At 48.5% G+C, this 16,346-nt stretch overlaps 1 protein-coding gene across 1 annotated transcript; it reads right to left on the reverse strand.

Moving 5' to 3' along the window:
* Positions 1-170: 170 nt before the first annotated feature.
* On the reverse strand, positions 171-14,996 carry KIF22 (kinesin family member 22). The gene is made up of 14 exons (XM_010837317.1): positions 14,925-14,996; positions 8,547-8,742; positions 7,115-7,242; positions 6,870-7,024; positions 6,268-6,477; positions 5,941-6,171; positions 5,651-5,804; positions 5,390-5,525; positions 3,261-3,429; positions 1,951-2,119; positions 1,504-1,571; positions 543-752; positions 396-455; positions 171-308 (listed from the first exon to the last, which is right to left on the reverse strand). Exons 1-14 carry the CDS (start codon positions 14,977-14,979, stop codon positions 261-263), a joined length of 1,989 nt encoding a protein of 662 aa, XP_010835619.1. The 5' UTR covers positions 14,980-14,996; the 3' UTR covers positions 171-260.
* Positions 14,997-16,346: the final 1,350 nt, after the last annotated feature.

A 16,346-nucleotide genomic window follows, 5' to 3' on the forward strand; every position in this document is an offset into this window, starting at 1 on the left:
CCACCGTCCCGTCCCCCTCCCACTCCAGCGGTTTATTTACAATCCTGCGCTGCTTCGTGTTTTCCCAAAGATGGCGCCCAAAGAAGTTTACCGGCTGAGCTTGTGGCCCATCCCAAGGGCAATTATACCCCGGCCCCGCCCCCGTAGTCCCAAGAATCAGGCTGAAGCAATGGAGTGAAAACTGTATTTACAAGACAAGCAGTTACACAAGGACTTAAAAAAAAAAAAAAAGAGGGGATGCAAAGGAGGGGAGCCGGCAGTCAGGAGGGGCCACAGCCTTGGCCCGCGGCAAGACCCAGGATGTTTGCCTGCAACACAGAAAGGAAGGGGAGAGCAGGTTTAGAGCCGGCAGGGCACAAGCCAGGGGAACAAGGGGGCCCGAGCCGCGAGCTCACCTTCAGGAACGACTCCATCTGTTTCCCTGATATACCCTCCACGCGTTCCAGGTCCTCAACCTGGCAGGACAACAGCGATGGGGAAGGGTCTAGGCCAGGTTTCCCCCACCCAACTCCATTCCAGGACTGTCCTCCCTGGGCCATTACCTGGCTGAAGGGGCCATGGAGCTCCCTCCAGCCCACGATGAGCTGAGCCTTCTTTTGGCCAATGCGCTGCAGGCTGCGAAGATCACGGGCTGAGCCTTCGTTCAGCAAATCTAATATTTTTTGGCGACCATGGGCCAGTAGCTCTGGGCTGATCTGCAGCTCCCAGCCGTCCTCAGCCTTCTCTGGCTGTGATGCATCCAGGGACTCCAGCTATGAGGCAGGAGGTGAGTGACAGAAACAGCAGAGTTTGCTGTTCGGCCCGTGGCAGTGAACCGCTCTGGACTCCTCTGCCAAGGATAGGAGTCTTAACAGCAGCTACCCGCCCGCCCTCCCCGGCCTCTATTTCCCTCCTGTCCAGTGTCTGTCCCGACACCCCTCCCTCTTGTCACTCTGGCGTGATTCCCAATTTATCTGATCTGTGAAAGAGTAGAATAGAGTTGTGATGATCAAATGAGATAATGAATGTAAAACACACAGTAAGCTCTTAAATCTGGTCCTTCATTTCTGAAAAGGAAAGAGTAAGTTCTTTCATCTTCAGGAAGCCACATAAGACAAAGTACTCAACAAATGACTCTCAACTGATGTCATCTCAGTTTAAAAACTGAGGCGAGTCTTTCAGTGTTATTTCTTGACTGTTTAGTTGTCTGCCTAAGTGGGCTCTGTAGTTTGTAGAGGGCAGGACCCAGGCTACACACTGTGCCAAGTAGCTGATAGAGTGCAAGCCATGGGAAGAAAAAAAAATAACAGGTGATGGACAGCCATCCTGCTAGGTACATTCATATTACCACATTTCATCCTAAATGCGCTGTAAGGCATTCTGAGGGTGAGCAACATGGAGGGGTTGTAAATAGCTGATAAGTGTTTGGAGAGGCCACGTAACTCTGTGGCCAGTCTTCTTCCCACTAGAGGTCTCTGCCTCTCCTGGGCTCTAGGTGTAGCCTAAGCCTGCAGCTGCTCTCACCTTTCTCTTCCGGCCTTTCTTCTTCAGGATATGGATCTTCGCATTTGGGGATGCTGCCTGCTCCTGAACTGAAAGTAAGAATCATGAGCTGGAGTCAGAGCAGAGGCCACTTTTCAGCCCCCCGGTAGCCATCTGGTCTTCCATTACTGATTCCTCAGTTCCCCTCCATCCCAAATTAACCTTCTCTTTTGTTTCCATTGGATCTTTCTCATACTTGTACATGAAGGTAATCTCAGTTGGTCTTTCATGATAATCAGTCATGCACTGGTCAGTCTACCCCACTGTACTCAATGAGAGCAGTACACCCAGCTCTTATTTCATATCCACTTTCCCCCTTTCCATCATGGTGGGAGGACATGAGTGACATAAGGACAGCTGCTCCAAATACCACCTTCCTTCCAAGGTCTCGGTTATCTGAGCCCTTCTGGCCCCTACAGCCAAACTTACTCAGTTGTAGAGGCATTACCACTGCCTTTTTGAGGGGCTTAGCCACTGTGACTGTACGGCGAGCAAGGGGTCGGAGCATTGTGGTAGAGTAGTTCTCTTTCTCCTTGGGATCAGCAGCCTCCTGGGCCAGCACTTTGGCTTCTAGTTCTTTTTGCTTCATCTTAAGCCTCTGTTAGAAAGGATCAGGGAGAGAGATGATCCAGAACCAACTTTAAGGCAGTGGGTTAGCAAAGTGAGTGTGCAGGGCTCCAAGGCCTTAGAAGAGCAGAGTGAGCACCAACAAGATAAAGTACCAGGACAATTGGAGCCCAGGGAATTAAGGGCTTCTAATGATCAGGGAAATAGATGGGGAAACAGTGCAAACAGTGTCAGACTATTTTTGGGGGCTCCCAAATCATTGCAGATGGTGATTGCAGCCATGAAATTAAAAGACACTTACTCCTTGGAAGGAAAGTTATGATCAACCTAGACAGCATATTAAAAAGCAGAGATATTACTTGGCGAACAAGGGTGCGTCTATTCAAGGCTATGGTTTTTCCAGTGGTCATGTATGGATGTGAGAGTTGGACTGTAAAGAAAGCTGAGCGCGGAAGAACTTGATGCTTTTGAACTGTGGTACTGGAGAAGACTCTTGAGAGTCCCTTGGACTGCAAGGAGATCCATCCAGTCCATCCTAAAGGAGACCAGTCCTGGGTGTTCATTGGAAGGACTGATGCTGAGGCTGAAATTCCAATATAGCCACCTGATGCAAAGAGCTGACTCATTGGAAAAGACCCTGATGCTGGGAGGGATTGGGGGCAGGAGGAGAAGGGAACGACAAAGGATGAGATGGCTGGATGGCATCACCGACTTGATGCAGAAGAGTTTGGGTGAACTCCAGGAGTTGGTGATGGACAGGGAGGCCTGGCGTGCTGCGATTCATGGAGTTGCAAAGAGCTGGACACGACTGAGCGACTGAACTGAATGATCAGGGCTGCCCAGAGGTGGAAGGAGCTTCTTTGTGAAATACTGAAGGGAAAGGCTATTCAAGCGGAGAGTCCTGACTTAATTTGATCCGGGTTTTAGCAAATGGCAATGTCCTACACTTGTACCTGGAATTTTTTTCTCTTGCCCCCTCACATAGGATCTCAATTATTTTTCAAAGTTCAGCCATATTAAGGACATTCAAGCAGAAGCTAGAGAACTGAGGGATTCCAGTGTTGGGTGAAAACTGGATGCTGGTCCAGCCTTTCCGGTCCTTCCCTATCTGAAGATCCTCTGACTGCTTCTCAAGGTCAGCAGGAATCCCAGCCCCAACCTTCAACACTTACCTCAATTTCCAAATCCTTCTCTTCCACCGTCTTCATGAGCACCATCCGCTCTCGCTTTGGGGTGCTCAGCAGAGGGGTCCCCTGGCTCCCCTGGGAGCCCAGCAGACGGTCCAAGCTTAGAAGGCGCTCAAGCATTGCCGGATCCATGCTGCTTAGCTTCTGTAGAGGGCTGAGCACACAAAGAGGTTACTCCCCACTTACCTCTTCTCTCATCATCCTCTCCAGCAGCAGGATTCCCCTCATCCTGCCTTAACTTGGTGTTTCTATGGTTCCAGAACCCTACTATTAACTTGCTGGCAACCCTGTACAAGTTATCCAGACACCCTGGGTGCAGTGTCTTCTTCAGGTGAATGGGGATCAATCACTACTTGTTCAGGTAAACCTCTCAAGGAGGCCAGGAGATCAAATGAGAAGAAGCATTTCATGACCACTGAATGGCAGGTATTCATGGGATCTAAGACATCCCCCTGCCCTGAGGCACTCACTGTCGAACAGTAAGAGAACATAAGGTGACTGCAAGGGCCATCAGTGTGCCTGTTCATTTGGAGGAGCAGTTGGTACAAGATTCACAGAGGAAGTCATCTTAAGCAGGGCTCTGTAAACCCCTGAAGACCTCAAATGCCAAGCCTTTCTCCTGTGGGCAGTAGGAAAAGCCTATTCAAATGGAGACCTGACTTAATCTGAACATGGTAACATTTGTTCCTTCTGTCTGGAATTTCCCCCTCAATGACAATTGAGATCAATGACAATCAATGACAATCTGATCTCAATTGTCATTCAAAGTCAGTTTGATGCTACCTTTCTGGTGATGCCAGCTTGGCTGTGTATCTTCTTTCCTACACTATGAACTAGCTTCTCAAGGATAGAAACTGCCCTGTTCTTTAGATACAAGGGCCTCGGAGAGCAGGATTAGAAAGTACAGGTGAATACAGAAGTCATTTCTTCTTTCCTGGCTGTAGCAGAACAAAATGATCCTCCTTATCGTGCTCTGTACTGTCGACCTTTCGTCATATACGACATTCCTGTCTTGCTTCCTCTACTGAAATGTGAGCCCGCTGAGGTCAGGGTGTGTTTAGGTCTGATGTGTCCCTATCTGGCAGAGACCTTGCTTGTTCACGTGTTTTACAGATGCGCATGTGTATATGTTTCTCTTGAGTCTGTACACATAGGAGAGGGGACTGCTGACAACAGTTTAAGAAGGACAAGAGCGAGAGATGGGGTTCCGAGTGAACACAAGTACCCAAGCGCTTTTTGCCATCCTTTCTAAAATAGTGAGTTGGTCAAAAAGTTCCGGTTTTTCTGTAAGATGCTATGAAAAAACCTGAATGAATCTTTTGGCCAACCTGATACAACTGTCCCCTGGGGCAGAATGTGCACTAATCCTTGGCCTCCTCAGGTCACCTCTGTTCAGTTGTCTTAGGACTTAAGAGAGTTGAGAAGCTTTATTGGAGCTAGGGGTAGAAAAAGGACAAAGATCAAGATGCAAGTGGTTCATTGGAAGGCTAGGTAGCCAGACACAGAAAGCCAAGACCACTGAACAGGGGTGACTTGAACATGAGTGCATACTGGGCCATGAGGTGGGGCTATCAGAACAGGAAAGGAGGTCACACACCTCCCTGGTTTAGAGAGGCCTTGTTTGGATTGAGGGTAGAAGCAGGGCAAAGTTAGGACAGCAGCTGACCCCATGGAAAGTTACAGAAAGGCTGGACCCTGGACACACAGACTGAGTCTCAATGAGACATCTTTCTTTTTATCTCCTTTGCTCTGCTTTATCCTTGGGACCTGAAAGACCTGATCCTCATTACTTCTTGAATCAGAAGCGAAAGTGCTCATCCTTGAAACATTGGTGCCAAAATGTGAGATTTTGCTGACTGCCTAAATGAGTTGGAAAATAGAAAAGGGGGATGGGGGTGGCGGCTAGGAGCTCAAGGAGCCTCCTTATGACCCCTGATAGCAGCATCAAGGCTGGAGATTGCAATGAATTCAGTAGAGTAGGATTTTGGCTGAATCCAGTGGAAGAACAAGTTCACAACTCAAGGATCCAACAGACTAAATCCACAGCCACTCTGCACCCAACTCGGACACAACAGGAAAGGGAATATGCCCAAGACCCCTCCCTCTCTGCTCACCTGAGTTTCTGGGAGGCAGAGGCTGGAGCTATTGGGAGTTCGGGACTCTCAGTTTCCTCTTCCTCAGGGCCTCGGGCTCTCTTTGCCTCTGATGGGCCTAGCAGTTCTTTCTGAGACAATTTAACAGGTGCCAAGACTAGGGGAAGATGGCAGGGTGGGGAAAGAGGGGGTGTCAATTTCTGTGCTGATCCTTGGTGGATTCAGCAAACTCCCCAGGTATCCAGCCTTGGCCTGTCCACTCCAGTCCACCCCAGTCCTCACCAGGAAGCTGCAGGCTCTCATTGGTAAAAGGCCGGTTGATCACCTCCTTGGACCTGGCTGCAAAGTTGAGTGCAGAGACTGTGTCCAGATAGAAGCGTCTCTCAGGGGCAATGTTGGCAATGAGGATGCTGTGAGCTGAGCCACCCAGAGAGTCCTGAGAGACGGCGACAGGGCAGGGTGGGTAGGTCAGTAGCCTCACCTTCCCCCTCCCTGACCACTGCTCCCCGATACCCCGGCAGGCCTGAGAACCCCCTTCTCCAGCCCCTTTTACCCGAGATGGGAGGCCTGACCTGCAACAAGCGAGTGAGCTTGCTGTCCCGGTAGGGCACCCGAGGGAGGCCCTGGTTCAAGGCATCCACCACCTTGCCTAATACAAACAGGGAGGTGTTGATGGCTCCACTCTCCTTCAGCCTCAGGCCCTTGTTGCCTGTGCGCCGGTTGTCCTCTGAGCCAGCCAAGTCAATCAAGTAGAGTTTCCCTTCCCGCTGGCGAAATGGGGCCAGGCGTTCTCGCTGATCCACCTGGGGGCAAGAGCAAGGGCCCCCATTTAGTTCAAATTCCGGGGGCTCTGCAGGTCCTCACCCCTGTGAGGTGTGGGGGTGGAGGAGGAGTCTCACCTTAACCAGGAGCACAGCATGACTGCGGGAAGAGCGCTGGTTGAGCCGGGTGGCTCCCACCGTCCGATTTCGACTGGCTGGCAGGAAGTGCCGCTCAAAATCAGCAAAGCTAGTGATGGGCTTCTGCGTGAGGCCCGGAATCAGGATATTTCCTCGGCAGTCTTCTCGGATCACCAGGTCTCCCGATGAAGGTTCCAAGAGGTCTAATACCTATGTGAGCAGTGAGGGGTAGGGCCAATTCTCCACTTACAGGCTGCCTACTTCCTGCCTGTGGTTCTCATTTTCTTTGCTGGATTCTCAGAGTTGTGCCATCTACTACCCCAACCTCTGTCTTTCCAGGTGTCCTTGCTAGATCAAAGCTTCATGTTCCAGAACCGGGTCTGATTTTTACCTTTTGTTTCTTCCCTCACCAGTCAGAAAGGGCCCTTGAGGACTTCCCGGTGGTCCAGTGGCTAAGACTCCACACTCCCAGTGCAGGGGGCCTGGGTTCGATCCCTGGTCAGGGAACTAGATCCCACATGGCAACTAAAGATCCCACATGTGCCGCAACTAAGACCCTGAGCAGCCAAATGAATATTTAAAAATGGGGCCAGGGGGCTCACCTTTTCCTGGTAGATCTCTAAGTAGGACATAGTGACAGAGAGGGCCCACGGCCGGCCCTCAGCACCCTCCTCCCTCGTGAGCTGCAGGAGGTCCATGAGAGCTCGAGGAATCACCCCAGGCTGTTCTGGGCTGCCCAGCATCGTATGCGTCTTCCCTGAGGAAAGAGTGGAGAGAGCTGTGAGATTTTCTTCCCCATTCCCGAGTCCCTTCTGGCCCAGGGCTGCTCTGAATCTGGCCTCCTCACCTGCCCCTGTGGGCCCATAGGCGAGCACACTGGCATTCTGCCCTTCCAGCAAGTGCCTCAGGATGGGCTGCACCGATCCTGCATAGATGTCCTGCTGAGAGCTCCTCTCCCCGTAGAAAGCATCAAACCTGAGGGCAGGAAGAAAGGCGGGACTCAGTGGCGGGTTCCATTCTCACCCAGGTCTAGAGGATAAAACTGATCTCACATTTAAGGGTCTCTATTCTTCTTGCACAAAGATCTAAGAAAGTGCCCACTGAACACCCATTCTGTCCCAGTCTCTGTATTGCTGTAGAAACACAGAGAGAAATAATTTGGTATTCCTACTCTTAGGAGTTCTGCAGTCTGGTGGCAGAGATACCCACACTTTGCTGCGACTCAGGAAACAAAGATGAGAATGCACTAGAAGGAGTAACATTCTGCCTGGGGAAGGAGGATTTTTGCCAGAGAGAGAAGAGAAAGATACTCTAAGTGTCAAAAATAGCACACAAGACGTGGTATAAAAGGGCCAGGCTTCCCAATCCTTTTTCACATCAAAGAATTTATAGCAAGTGGCATCTGTACACCACCATGGAGTAAAGACTAGATGAGACTTGACACACCTGAGGCTTAGTCACTGTCCTCTGATGGAGAAGCTTTGGTTGAGGCAGGGATTAGCACAGATATAAGTGGAGGGTAGCATGTGCTGGGGGAAATGAGGCTGGAAAGAAACTGAAGCCGAGTTGTCAAGGGCCTAGAACAAGGTTGGCAAACTTTTTCCATAAGAAGCCAGATAGTAGATATTTGGGGCTCTGTGGACTACATGGTTCCTTTCACAACTGCTCACCCGTCACTGTAGTCAGGCAGAAAGCAGCCGCAGATAGTATGTAAATAAATGAGCATGATTATATTCCAGTAAAGCCTTATTTACACAAAGTCTGCTGACAGATTTCACCTGCAGATCTTAGTTTCCCATCCTCTAGCCTAGAATGACAGGCCGAGGAGCCTGAACTTTAAATCTCCCAAGGAATTTTAAAATAGCTATGAGCTCTATCCCCCAAACGTGGGTGGTCTTATCTGACACCACCCAGCCGCAGCCTGGGTTGGCTAGCTGGTCTATGTTTCCCCAATCCTTCCCACCCCTCCCCAAAGGGCCGAGCTGGACTCCCTAGCTCGCCTTCGCTGCTCCTTCCCCACTTTGGGCCTGCTTCCCTCCAAGACTGTGAACAGCAACGTGTGTCTTACTCAGCCTCTAGCCCTCCCTACACTCTCCTAGAGAGGCCCTATCACAGTGGGCACCCGTGAATATTACCTGCAACGAAGGTGTGGCAAACAAAGCTGCACGAAGGAAGGAAGAAGGATCCTCAGGAGGAGGTCTGAGAAATCGCTTCTGGGTAAGTGATAGTGTGAGCAGGCCTAGGAGAGAGATCGGGAGGGAGTGTGGCCTGAACCTTACTGGTATTTGAGAGTCTCCTGGTGGTTCCTCCAGTTGGCAATCTCCAGAGAACAGCTGTCCAGGCCCCGCACACAGGGGGTGTCGTTTTCTCCAGCTGTCCCATCCACAAAGGGCCGCAGTCTCACAGCTACCCTCACTCGAGCTGGAGGTGGGCGCCGGCCAGCGCCCACCTTGCTTAGCCGACAGCGACCGGCTCCTAGAAGATCATTTTTAGGTGTGAAGTATGGTGGCAGCTTTGGTGAGAGATAAAAGTAGGAGTGGGCTTCCCAGGTGGCACTAGTCGTAAAGAACCCACCTGCCAATGTGGGAGATATAAGAGACACAGCTTCGAACCCTAGGTTGGGAAGATCCCCTGGAGAAGGGCATGGCAACCCACTCCAGTATTCTTGCCTGGGAAATCCGATGGACAGAGGAGCCTGGCGGGCTACAGTCCATAAGGTTGCAAAGAGTGTGACACAACTGAGCACACACGAATACACAAGGGTAGGAATCTTGGAGGTGGAGGTAATTGAGCTGACCCCTGAAGAATGAGTAGGGTCACTGCCAAGCATGTGCAAAACGTATGGAGGGGTGAAAGCACGGCCCCCGTGCAGAACCGCTAAGGCAGGACTGTGTGTGTCCTGTAGGTGAGTCAAGCACAGAAAGGCAGGATGGAAGAGAAAGATGAATCAAATACACGGTCTCAGGCAGGGTGCAGTGGGGGGCTGAAGGAGAGAGATTATCTATGGCTGGAACCATAAACCAGATCGTGTACTTAGCAAACATTCACATTTATGAAGCACTGGCTAAGTGCTGCTGCTGCTGCTGCTAAGTCCCTTCAGTCGTGTCCGACTAAGTGCTAGGCACACTTTAACTTCCGTGGTGTCCCTGAAAGCTAGCTTCTGTCAGTCCTATTTACCTGTGAAGATGCTCACAGAGGTGCAGCCGTTCTCCAAGCACCTCGGTGTCTTAGGCCTGGAGCCCTGTGGCTATAACTGTATCTTGAACCATAACCTACATTGTGTCTTCTTTGCTATTCAGAGGAATAAACAGGGCCTAAAGGCTGAGTAAAACCCCAACATCTTAGTAGACTAAGAGACTCCCCCCGCCCACCCAGAACCTTGACAACAGAGGCAGGGAAGGAAGCCTGAAGACTGTGTCCCAGAGATCCCCCTGGGAGGGTCAGGGGACCACGGCTCATTTCAGGGGATGCTCTTTGAACCCTGGCCGTGCTGGGTGTGTCTGCGAGGTTGGCCTCTGTTCCTATCCTCAGTAAGTAGGTATAAGTGGGTGTAAATTGTGATGTGTATACAAATAACCTAAAGGATCTAAAGATTCTGCATTTCTAGCAACTTCTAGGTAATGCTTATGCTGCAGTGGGACATTGAATTGTCAAGGTGTGGCAGACCAGGACCTCGCGGGATTTTTCTAGGATTAAGGAAGTGGACATTTGCCCCATCTAAAAACCAGTCACTGAACTCCCTGACCTTTCCGTGCCTCTATTCTTGCCTGGAGTTTCTTATATATATAAGTTTGTACATACATACATATGTCCCCCTGCACAAACTGTTAAGTATGGTTTTCTCTCTGTGGAGGGTCATGTGGGTTTATTTTCTATGTTACCCAGTTCTGTAATGCTGTAACATTTGTAGTAAAAAATAACAGGACTTCCCTGGTGATCCAGTGGTTAAGTGCTTCCATTACAGAAGCTGTGAGTTCAATCCCGGGTCAGGGAACTAAGATCCTGCATGCCAAGCAGTGTGGTCAAAAAAAAAAACAAACAAAAAAAAAACACGACACTGTGGACAACTTTGGAAAGGATAAAGTTAAGAGGCAGCCTCCAGTCCCACAGCTTGCAAAGGCACTAACATGCAGTGCTTCTCTGTGTTAAGTTTTCTGTTTAGTTTGCTTCTCATAATTAAATCTAAGTCATCTGGCAGTGGCGGGGGGGGGGGAGTTATTTTTATCATCAAAAAAACACAAGATACAACTGGAAAAAAAAAAAAGGGGGCTTTTCTTTCTGTGAGCTGAAAAAATCTATGAGGTAGGTATTTCTGTATCTCAGATACTATACTATAGCTGATAGCTAACAAGAGAATTCAAGTCTAGATTCCACCTCCAAAAATCTGCTTTTAATGAGGATGTCGTAGTGCCTCCCTGTCACATACCAACTGGGAAAGTTCTTGGTAGCTCTGACTCTCCATTTTTGCTGGCAGTGGCAGCTGGTTGCTGGGACCCACAGGCCTCATATTAAGGTAGCAGGCTGGTATCTGTGGCCAACATAGAAGCAGCAGGACAGGCTACCCCAGGAAGAATCTTTTATGTAAGTAAGGTATACCCACAACAGACGGCCTGTTCCAAACACTAGGCCTCCGTTCCTTCATCTGACAAATGAAGCTAGCAACCCCATTTCTCACTTTAAAGTTTACGAAGCACTTGGGCATCGAGTTTTCATTTGACCCTCATGGCAGTCCTGAAAGTCAGAAGGAAGTAGAAACATGCAGATGAGAAAACTAAGACTGCAAAGAGGTCAATGACTTCTCAAAACTGTGTGCAGGAACTTCCCCTGGCCTGTCTTTCCCAGGTTTTTTTCAGTGACAGCAGGGATAGTAGACACAGAAGCACTCAAAGAAGCTCAGTGAGCAGTACAAGGGGAAGGGGAAGTCTGTGGTGATGCAGAAAGAGTATAGACTCTGGCTAGACAGAGCTGGATTTCAATTCCAGCTCTAACACTTATCAGCTTGTGACCTTGGGCAAGTGACAACACCCATGAGCCCCAGTTTTCTTGTCTATAAAATAGGGCGAGGAGGGCCTTGGAAGAATCTTAATGAGGATTAAAAGAAGTAACGTGTAAAATGTCAACACAGTAACTAGTACATAGTAAGTAGGTTGGTAACAATTCTAGTTAAGATGGCCTAGGTTCAAATCCTAGCTCTGCCACTTAACAACTAACTAAATAACCTGGGGAAATGATTTTCCATCCCTATGCCTCAATTTCCACAACCTGTCAAAATGGGGATAAATAAAAATACTTGCTGGGTTCTTATGGCAGTAAATAAGGTCATTCACATAAAAGTGCTTAGAACAGCAATAGCATTGGTGTGTGTGTATATGCTCAGTTATGTTGGATTCTTTATGACCCCACGGACTGTATGTAGCCTGCTAGGCTCCTCTGTCCATGGAATTTTCCAGGCAAGAATACTGAGTGGGTTGCCATTTCTTAGTCTAGCGGATCCTCCCGACCCAGGGATCAAACCCGTGTCTCTTGTGTCTCCTGCCAACTGGCAGGCGGATTCTTTACCTCTGCGCCACCTGGGAAGCACAACAGCACTGGTACTTGATAAAAACCCAGTAAGCATCTTGTTATATATTCATCCATTTTCCAAATGAGGAAATGGCAGCATAGAGAGGTTAGCTAGCTTGCCCATAGTCAATAGCTAGCTAGTGACAGAGCTTCAGATGAAGGTCTAACTCTAAAGTGCATTATGTGATTCCTGGGCCTTCTTAGACCCTACATCCCCATGGGCCTCAGAGTCGGAGACAAGTTCCTCTACTAGCTGTGTGACCTTGGGAAGGCTTCTTTCTTAACCTCTTCAAACCGCAGTTTCTTTTTTAAAAAATAACAGTATCTACCTCATAAGATTGTGAGGAGCCAGAGAAATAACGTACATACAATGTTTTAACACAGTGCCAGCATTAGCACTCAGCAGATGTCAGCTATTGTAATTACACATTTCTCTTGCTACTCCCTTCAAGGCAGCAACTCACTCCTGCCCTCATCATTCACAGGGTCACCAGTGACCTCTTTACTGCTAGAGCCCACAGCCGGGTTCAGTCCCCATCCTGTTTGACTTCCCTGCAGTATTCAACACCCCAGATCCACTTTCCTTTGGAAAATACACTTTTCCCTTAGTTTTCCTGCCACCCACCAGCTGTCTAGTCACTCCTTAGTTTCTTCCAGTCTTAGATGTTTTCCCTTAGCTCCTTCTATCCTCTTTCTAGATCAGGGTTGCTCAATTCCTGCACTATTGATATTGTGGGCTGGATAATTCTTTGGGGATGGGGCTCCCCTATGCATTGTAGGAAGTTTAGCACATACCCCACCACCATGACCACTGCAACAACCAAAAATGTCTCCAGATATCACAAGTGTCCCCATGGAGAACACAATTGCCCCCAGTTGAGAACACCATTACTGACTGACTAATTTCACAGGCATGTCACCTGTGCTCCTGACTTCAATTACCATCTCAAGGCTAATGACTCCTAATTGACACCTCCACACCAGAATGCTCTCTGCTGCCCTGACACCTCCTCTTACATGGTATTTCAAACTCCACTGTCTTAAACTGAATCCTTCCCCATCCCTCTGCAACCCCATCTTCCCTCTACGCTCTCTAACGTAAATAAATGGAACAAACCCCAAAGATCGGAGAGGCTTTCTTAACTCCATCTTCTCTCTCATTTCTCACACCAGTTCTTCATTAACATATGTTAATTCTACGTTTTTAAAATAAGTCCTCTTCTTTCCTACTGTGCAGTCTTTGCCAAGGTTGTCTTCATTTCAACAGCCTCCCAACTGGTCTCCTTGCCTCCAGTCTCATTCCCTTCCAATCATTCTCCCTCTACTTCCTCCCTAGCTTCTCCATCACACTCTCCTGTAGCTGTGCATTTGTCTGTCTTTTTCATCTAACAGTGAATTCAGTGAAAACAAGTCTTACTTGGCTTGCCTTTATATTCCCAACATCCAGCACAGAATAGGCTCTCGGGGGTATTTGCTGAACAAAGTAAGATCTGTCAAATGAATACCATAAACTGTGGCCACTGCCATTCTTCCTCCAAAGCTCAGAGTCCAGGGGAAGTTGGAAGGAGGCACACTCACACAACTGCCAATGGTAGAAGAGTCTATTTCACCATAAAAGCCACTTTGAAAAAAATAATATATTTTTTTAAAAAGTCAGTTTGAGGTTGGGCGAAGTTAGCACTTCTAATTATTTCTAATTTCCCCCTCCTCCCATGATTCCCAAGCTTCATTCAACTTAACTCTTCTTTTATTGATTAGGAAATTGAGCCAAAGAGAGCATCTTTGGCCTCTCTTTACAACATAAGAAATAGATCAATTGGTGGTCTTTTCCATCCAACAAAGCCTAGCAAACTTCTATCCAACCTTTGAAACCCCCCTCAAATATCACTTCCTTAATGAAGTCTTCCTAGAATACCCAAGAGTTTACTTCAGATTCTGTGTTCCCTATAGTAGTTTATGCATACCTCTCATTGCTTTTCACTATGTTATAGATTTTTATGACTACTGATACAGACTAAAGCTCCTCTAAAGAAGGGACAATATTCACTCAAGCATTTTTGTGATATCTACAATGTACCAGACACAGTGGATCTTGGAAGGCTGAGGGGAGGTTGTGCTCAGATGGCAGGAATATCATGTGCTTGGGCAAAATGGTTAAGAGCAGAGACTCTAGAATCAGATTTGCTGAGTACGAATTCAGACTCCACTATTTACTGGTTGTGTTAACTTTGAGCAAGCTTTTTAACCTATCTATGGTTCTTTGGTTTCTTCATCTGTAAAACAGGAACAATAGTAAACTACCTCATACCAGCACGTAGAGATTAAATGATTATCACCGTAACGTACTTACAACTGTGCCTCACTCCTATCAAGGGCTCAACATGTGCTTGACATCCTATTAAATAGCTTTGTTTCCAAACAGGGCCCGACAAACAGTAAGGTCTCAGATAAATTCTATGGTGCCCATTATAATCACTGACCAGAATTCAGTGTACACAAAGACAGAAGAGCAAGATTCTGAATGTCCTAGTAACCTTTCCAACAGTTCTGACTTGCAGGGCTACAAGAAAAAGAAACAGTCCCTACTTCCCTTTTCTGTGATAACAGCACATCTTATGCTGTCAACTCACACTCTGCTGCAGCCCGTCTGAACCTCTTACCTCTCTCAGGGATCTCCCTGAACCCAAACAACACGTCATACAGGAACTCTTACCCCAACCAAACGTGTATCTAGATCCCTTTTGTCCCTATGGTTAGAGAATAAAGTTAGCTACTTTTCGCTCGCTTACTCCTGTAATCTTCTGAGATGGGTCACTGTCCCCATTTTATTAACAAAGAAAACTGACGTTCACAGGGAAAAGTGAGCTGGGGTCAAAACTGCGCCGGAACTAGGTCTCAACCCGGGTCTACAGACGGACAGCGAGAGCAGGAAGCAGAACTGCGACTCCCACCCACACTCCCAGCTTTCTCCTCCCCGCCCCCGCGCCATACCGCGGTCTCCGGAACAACTCACCGAGCCCACACTGGACTCCGACCCATCGCCCCGCAAGACTCCAGGCTACAGCAGCCGCCCTGCCCGAGTCGGGCTAACTTACCCGAGATCGCCGCCGCCATCTCGCGTCGCCTCCGCGCCGGGAGCCCCGCGTCCATCCCACTCCCCCACTGGGCCCGCCTCTCTATTCGAATTTCCCGCTGCCCCGCCCTCTCCATTGGTTTTCACCAATCACGGCTACTCGTCGCCGGAAGCTCCTGTATTTGCCTACCACTATCCCGCCCTCTAGGGCTGGCCTCCCGGTCTTTCAAGAAAGTTTCCCCTGGAGGAGAGCGCATGCGCGTACGTCGGCTACTTAGCCGTTGACGTCGGGCCGGCGCTCCCGTGCAAACTCCGCCGCCCTAGGCTTTCGCGACAGTGGCCGTCTGGGCCACTAGTGAACGCTGCGGCGTCCTGGGCTCCGAATACCTTCTGGTTTCCAGGGGTAGGTTTGCGTTAAGTGTAGCCTTTTCGCTTCATTTTCCCCCTCAAATAGCTACGAATTGTGGTATGAATTGAGCAAAGGGTGATCGAAGGCATTTAATTGATTTATCGAAAAATTTCTCTGAACTGAATAAAGCTTTCGCTATTTTAGTGGCAGAATAAAAGCACGTTACAGGAATAAAGATGTTGCACGGAAAGGGAATTATTCTAAACGACTGGCAGTGATCTCCAGCTTTACAGGTTCTTGCCTCAGAAGTTGTTTCTCGCCTTTGTGGGGCTGGAATCTTTGTTTATTTGGGCACTTTGCCGTCAGGGCCAGTCAGCGGTGTAGTCACTGATTTAGGTCAGGACCACGCTGGCTAGATTGTGGATAAATGACGTTGCACTCACTTCTTGCTGAGCCCAAAGCCACTCTGAGGTGTAGAGGCCAGGTGACCTATGTCCTCTTACGTCCTATGTCTGAGCCTAGGAGACCAACTCGGAGGTTCTTTATTTTGTAACTCAGCATGTCCCTGGTCTGTCTAGGCCTGGTTCGTCTCTTACTCAGTGACTTAAATCTTGGTCAGCTTCACCCTTGCTCCCATGTCCTGTGGATCTAGTCTGTTAAATAGTTCCCTAGCCCTTGTGGAAGCTTAACCATCTTTGAGCTCCTGGTAGGGCCCTGGTTTAGACATTATGTCCAACATATCAGAAAACAAATACAACACCAGTGATTCTCAATTTTTTTGGCCTTGGAATGCCTTTGAATTCTTAAAAATTAAGGCTCCAAAGATCTTCTGTTTATATGGGGGAGAAATATCAATAACCTCAGATATGCAGATGACACCACCCTTATGGCAGAAAGTGAAGAGGAACTCAAAAGCCTCTTGATGAAAGTGAAAGTGGAGAGTGAAAAAGTTGGCTTAAAGCTCAACATTCAGGAAACGAAGATCATGGCATCTGGTCCCATCACTTCATGGGAAATAGATGGGGAAACAGTGGAAACAGTGTCAGACTTTATTTTGGGGGGCTCCAAAATCACTGCAGATGGTGACTGCAGTTT

This window comes from Bison bison, unplaced genomic scaffold (genome assembly GCF_000754665.1).
Source record: "Bison bison bison isolate TAMUID 2011002044 unplaced genomic scaffold, Bison_UMD1.0 scf7180017864072, whole genome shotgun sequence".
NCBI lineage: Eukaryota > Metazoa > Chordata > Mammalia > Artiodactyla > Bovidae > Bison > Bison bison.

Excerpts from the sequence above, each read along its gene's own strand:
- KIF22 (XM_010837317.1), bottom strand. The coding sequence starts at position 14,979 with ATGGACGCGGGGCTCCCGGCGCGGAGGCGACGCGAGATGGCGGCGGCG. Across the intron at positions 3,430-5,389 it reads TCTGCCTCCCAGAAACTCAG|CCCTCTACAGAAGCTAAGCA; the intron begins GTGAGCAGAGAG and ends TTGTGTGCTCAG. Across the intron at positions 753-1,503 it reads AGAAAGGCCGGAAGAGAAAG|CTGGAGTCCCTGGATGCATC; the intron begins GTGAGAGCAGCT and ends CCTGCCTCATAG.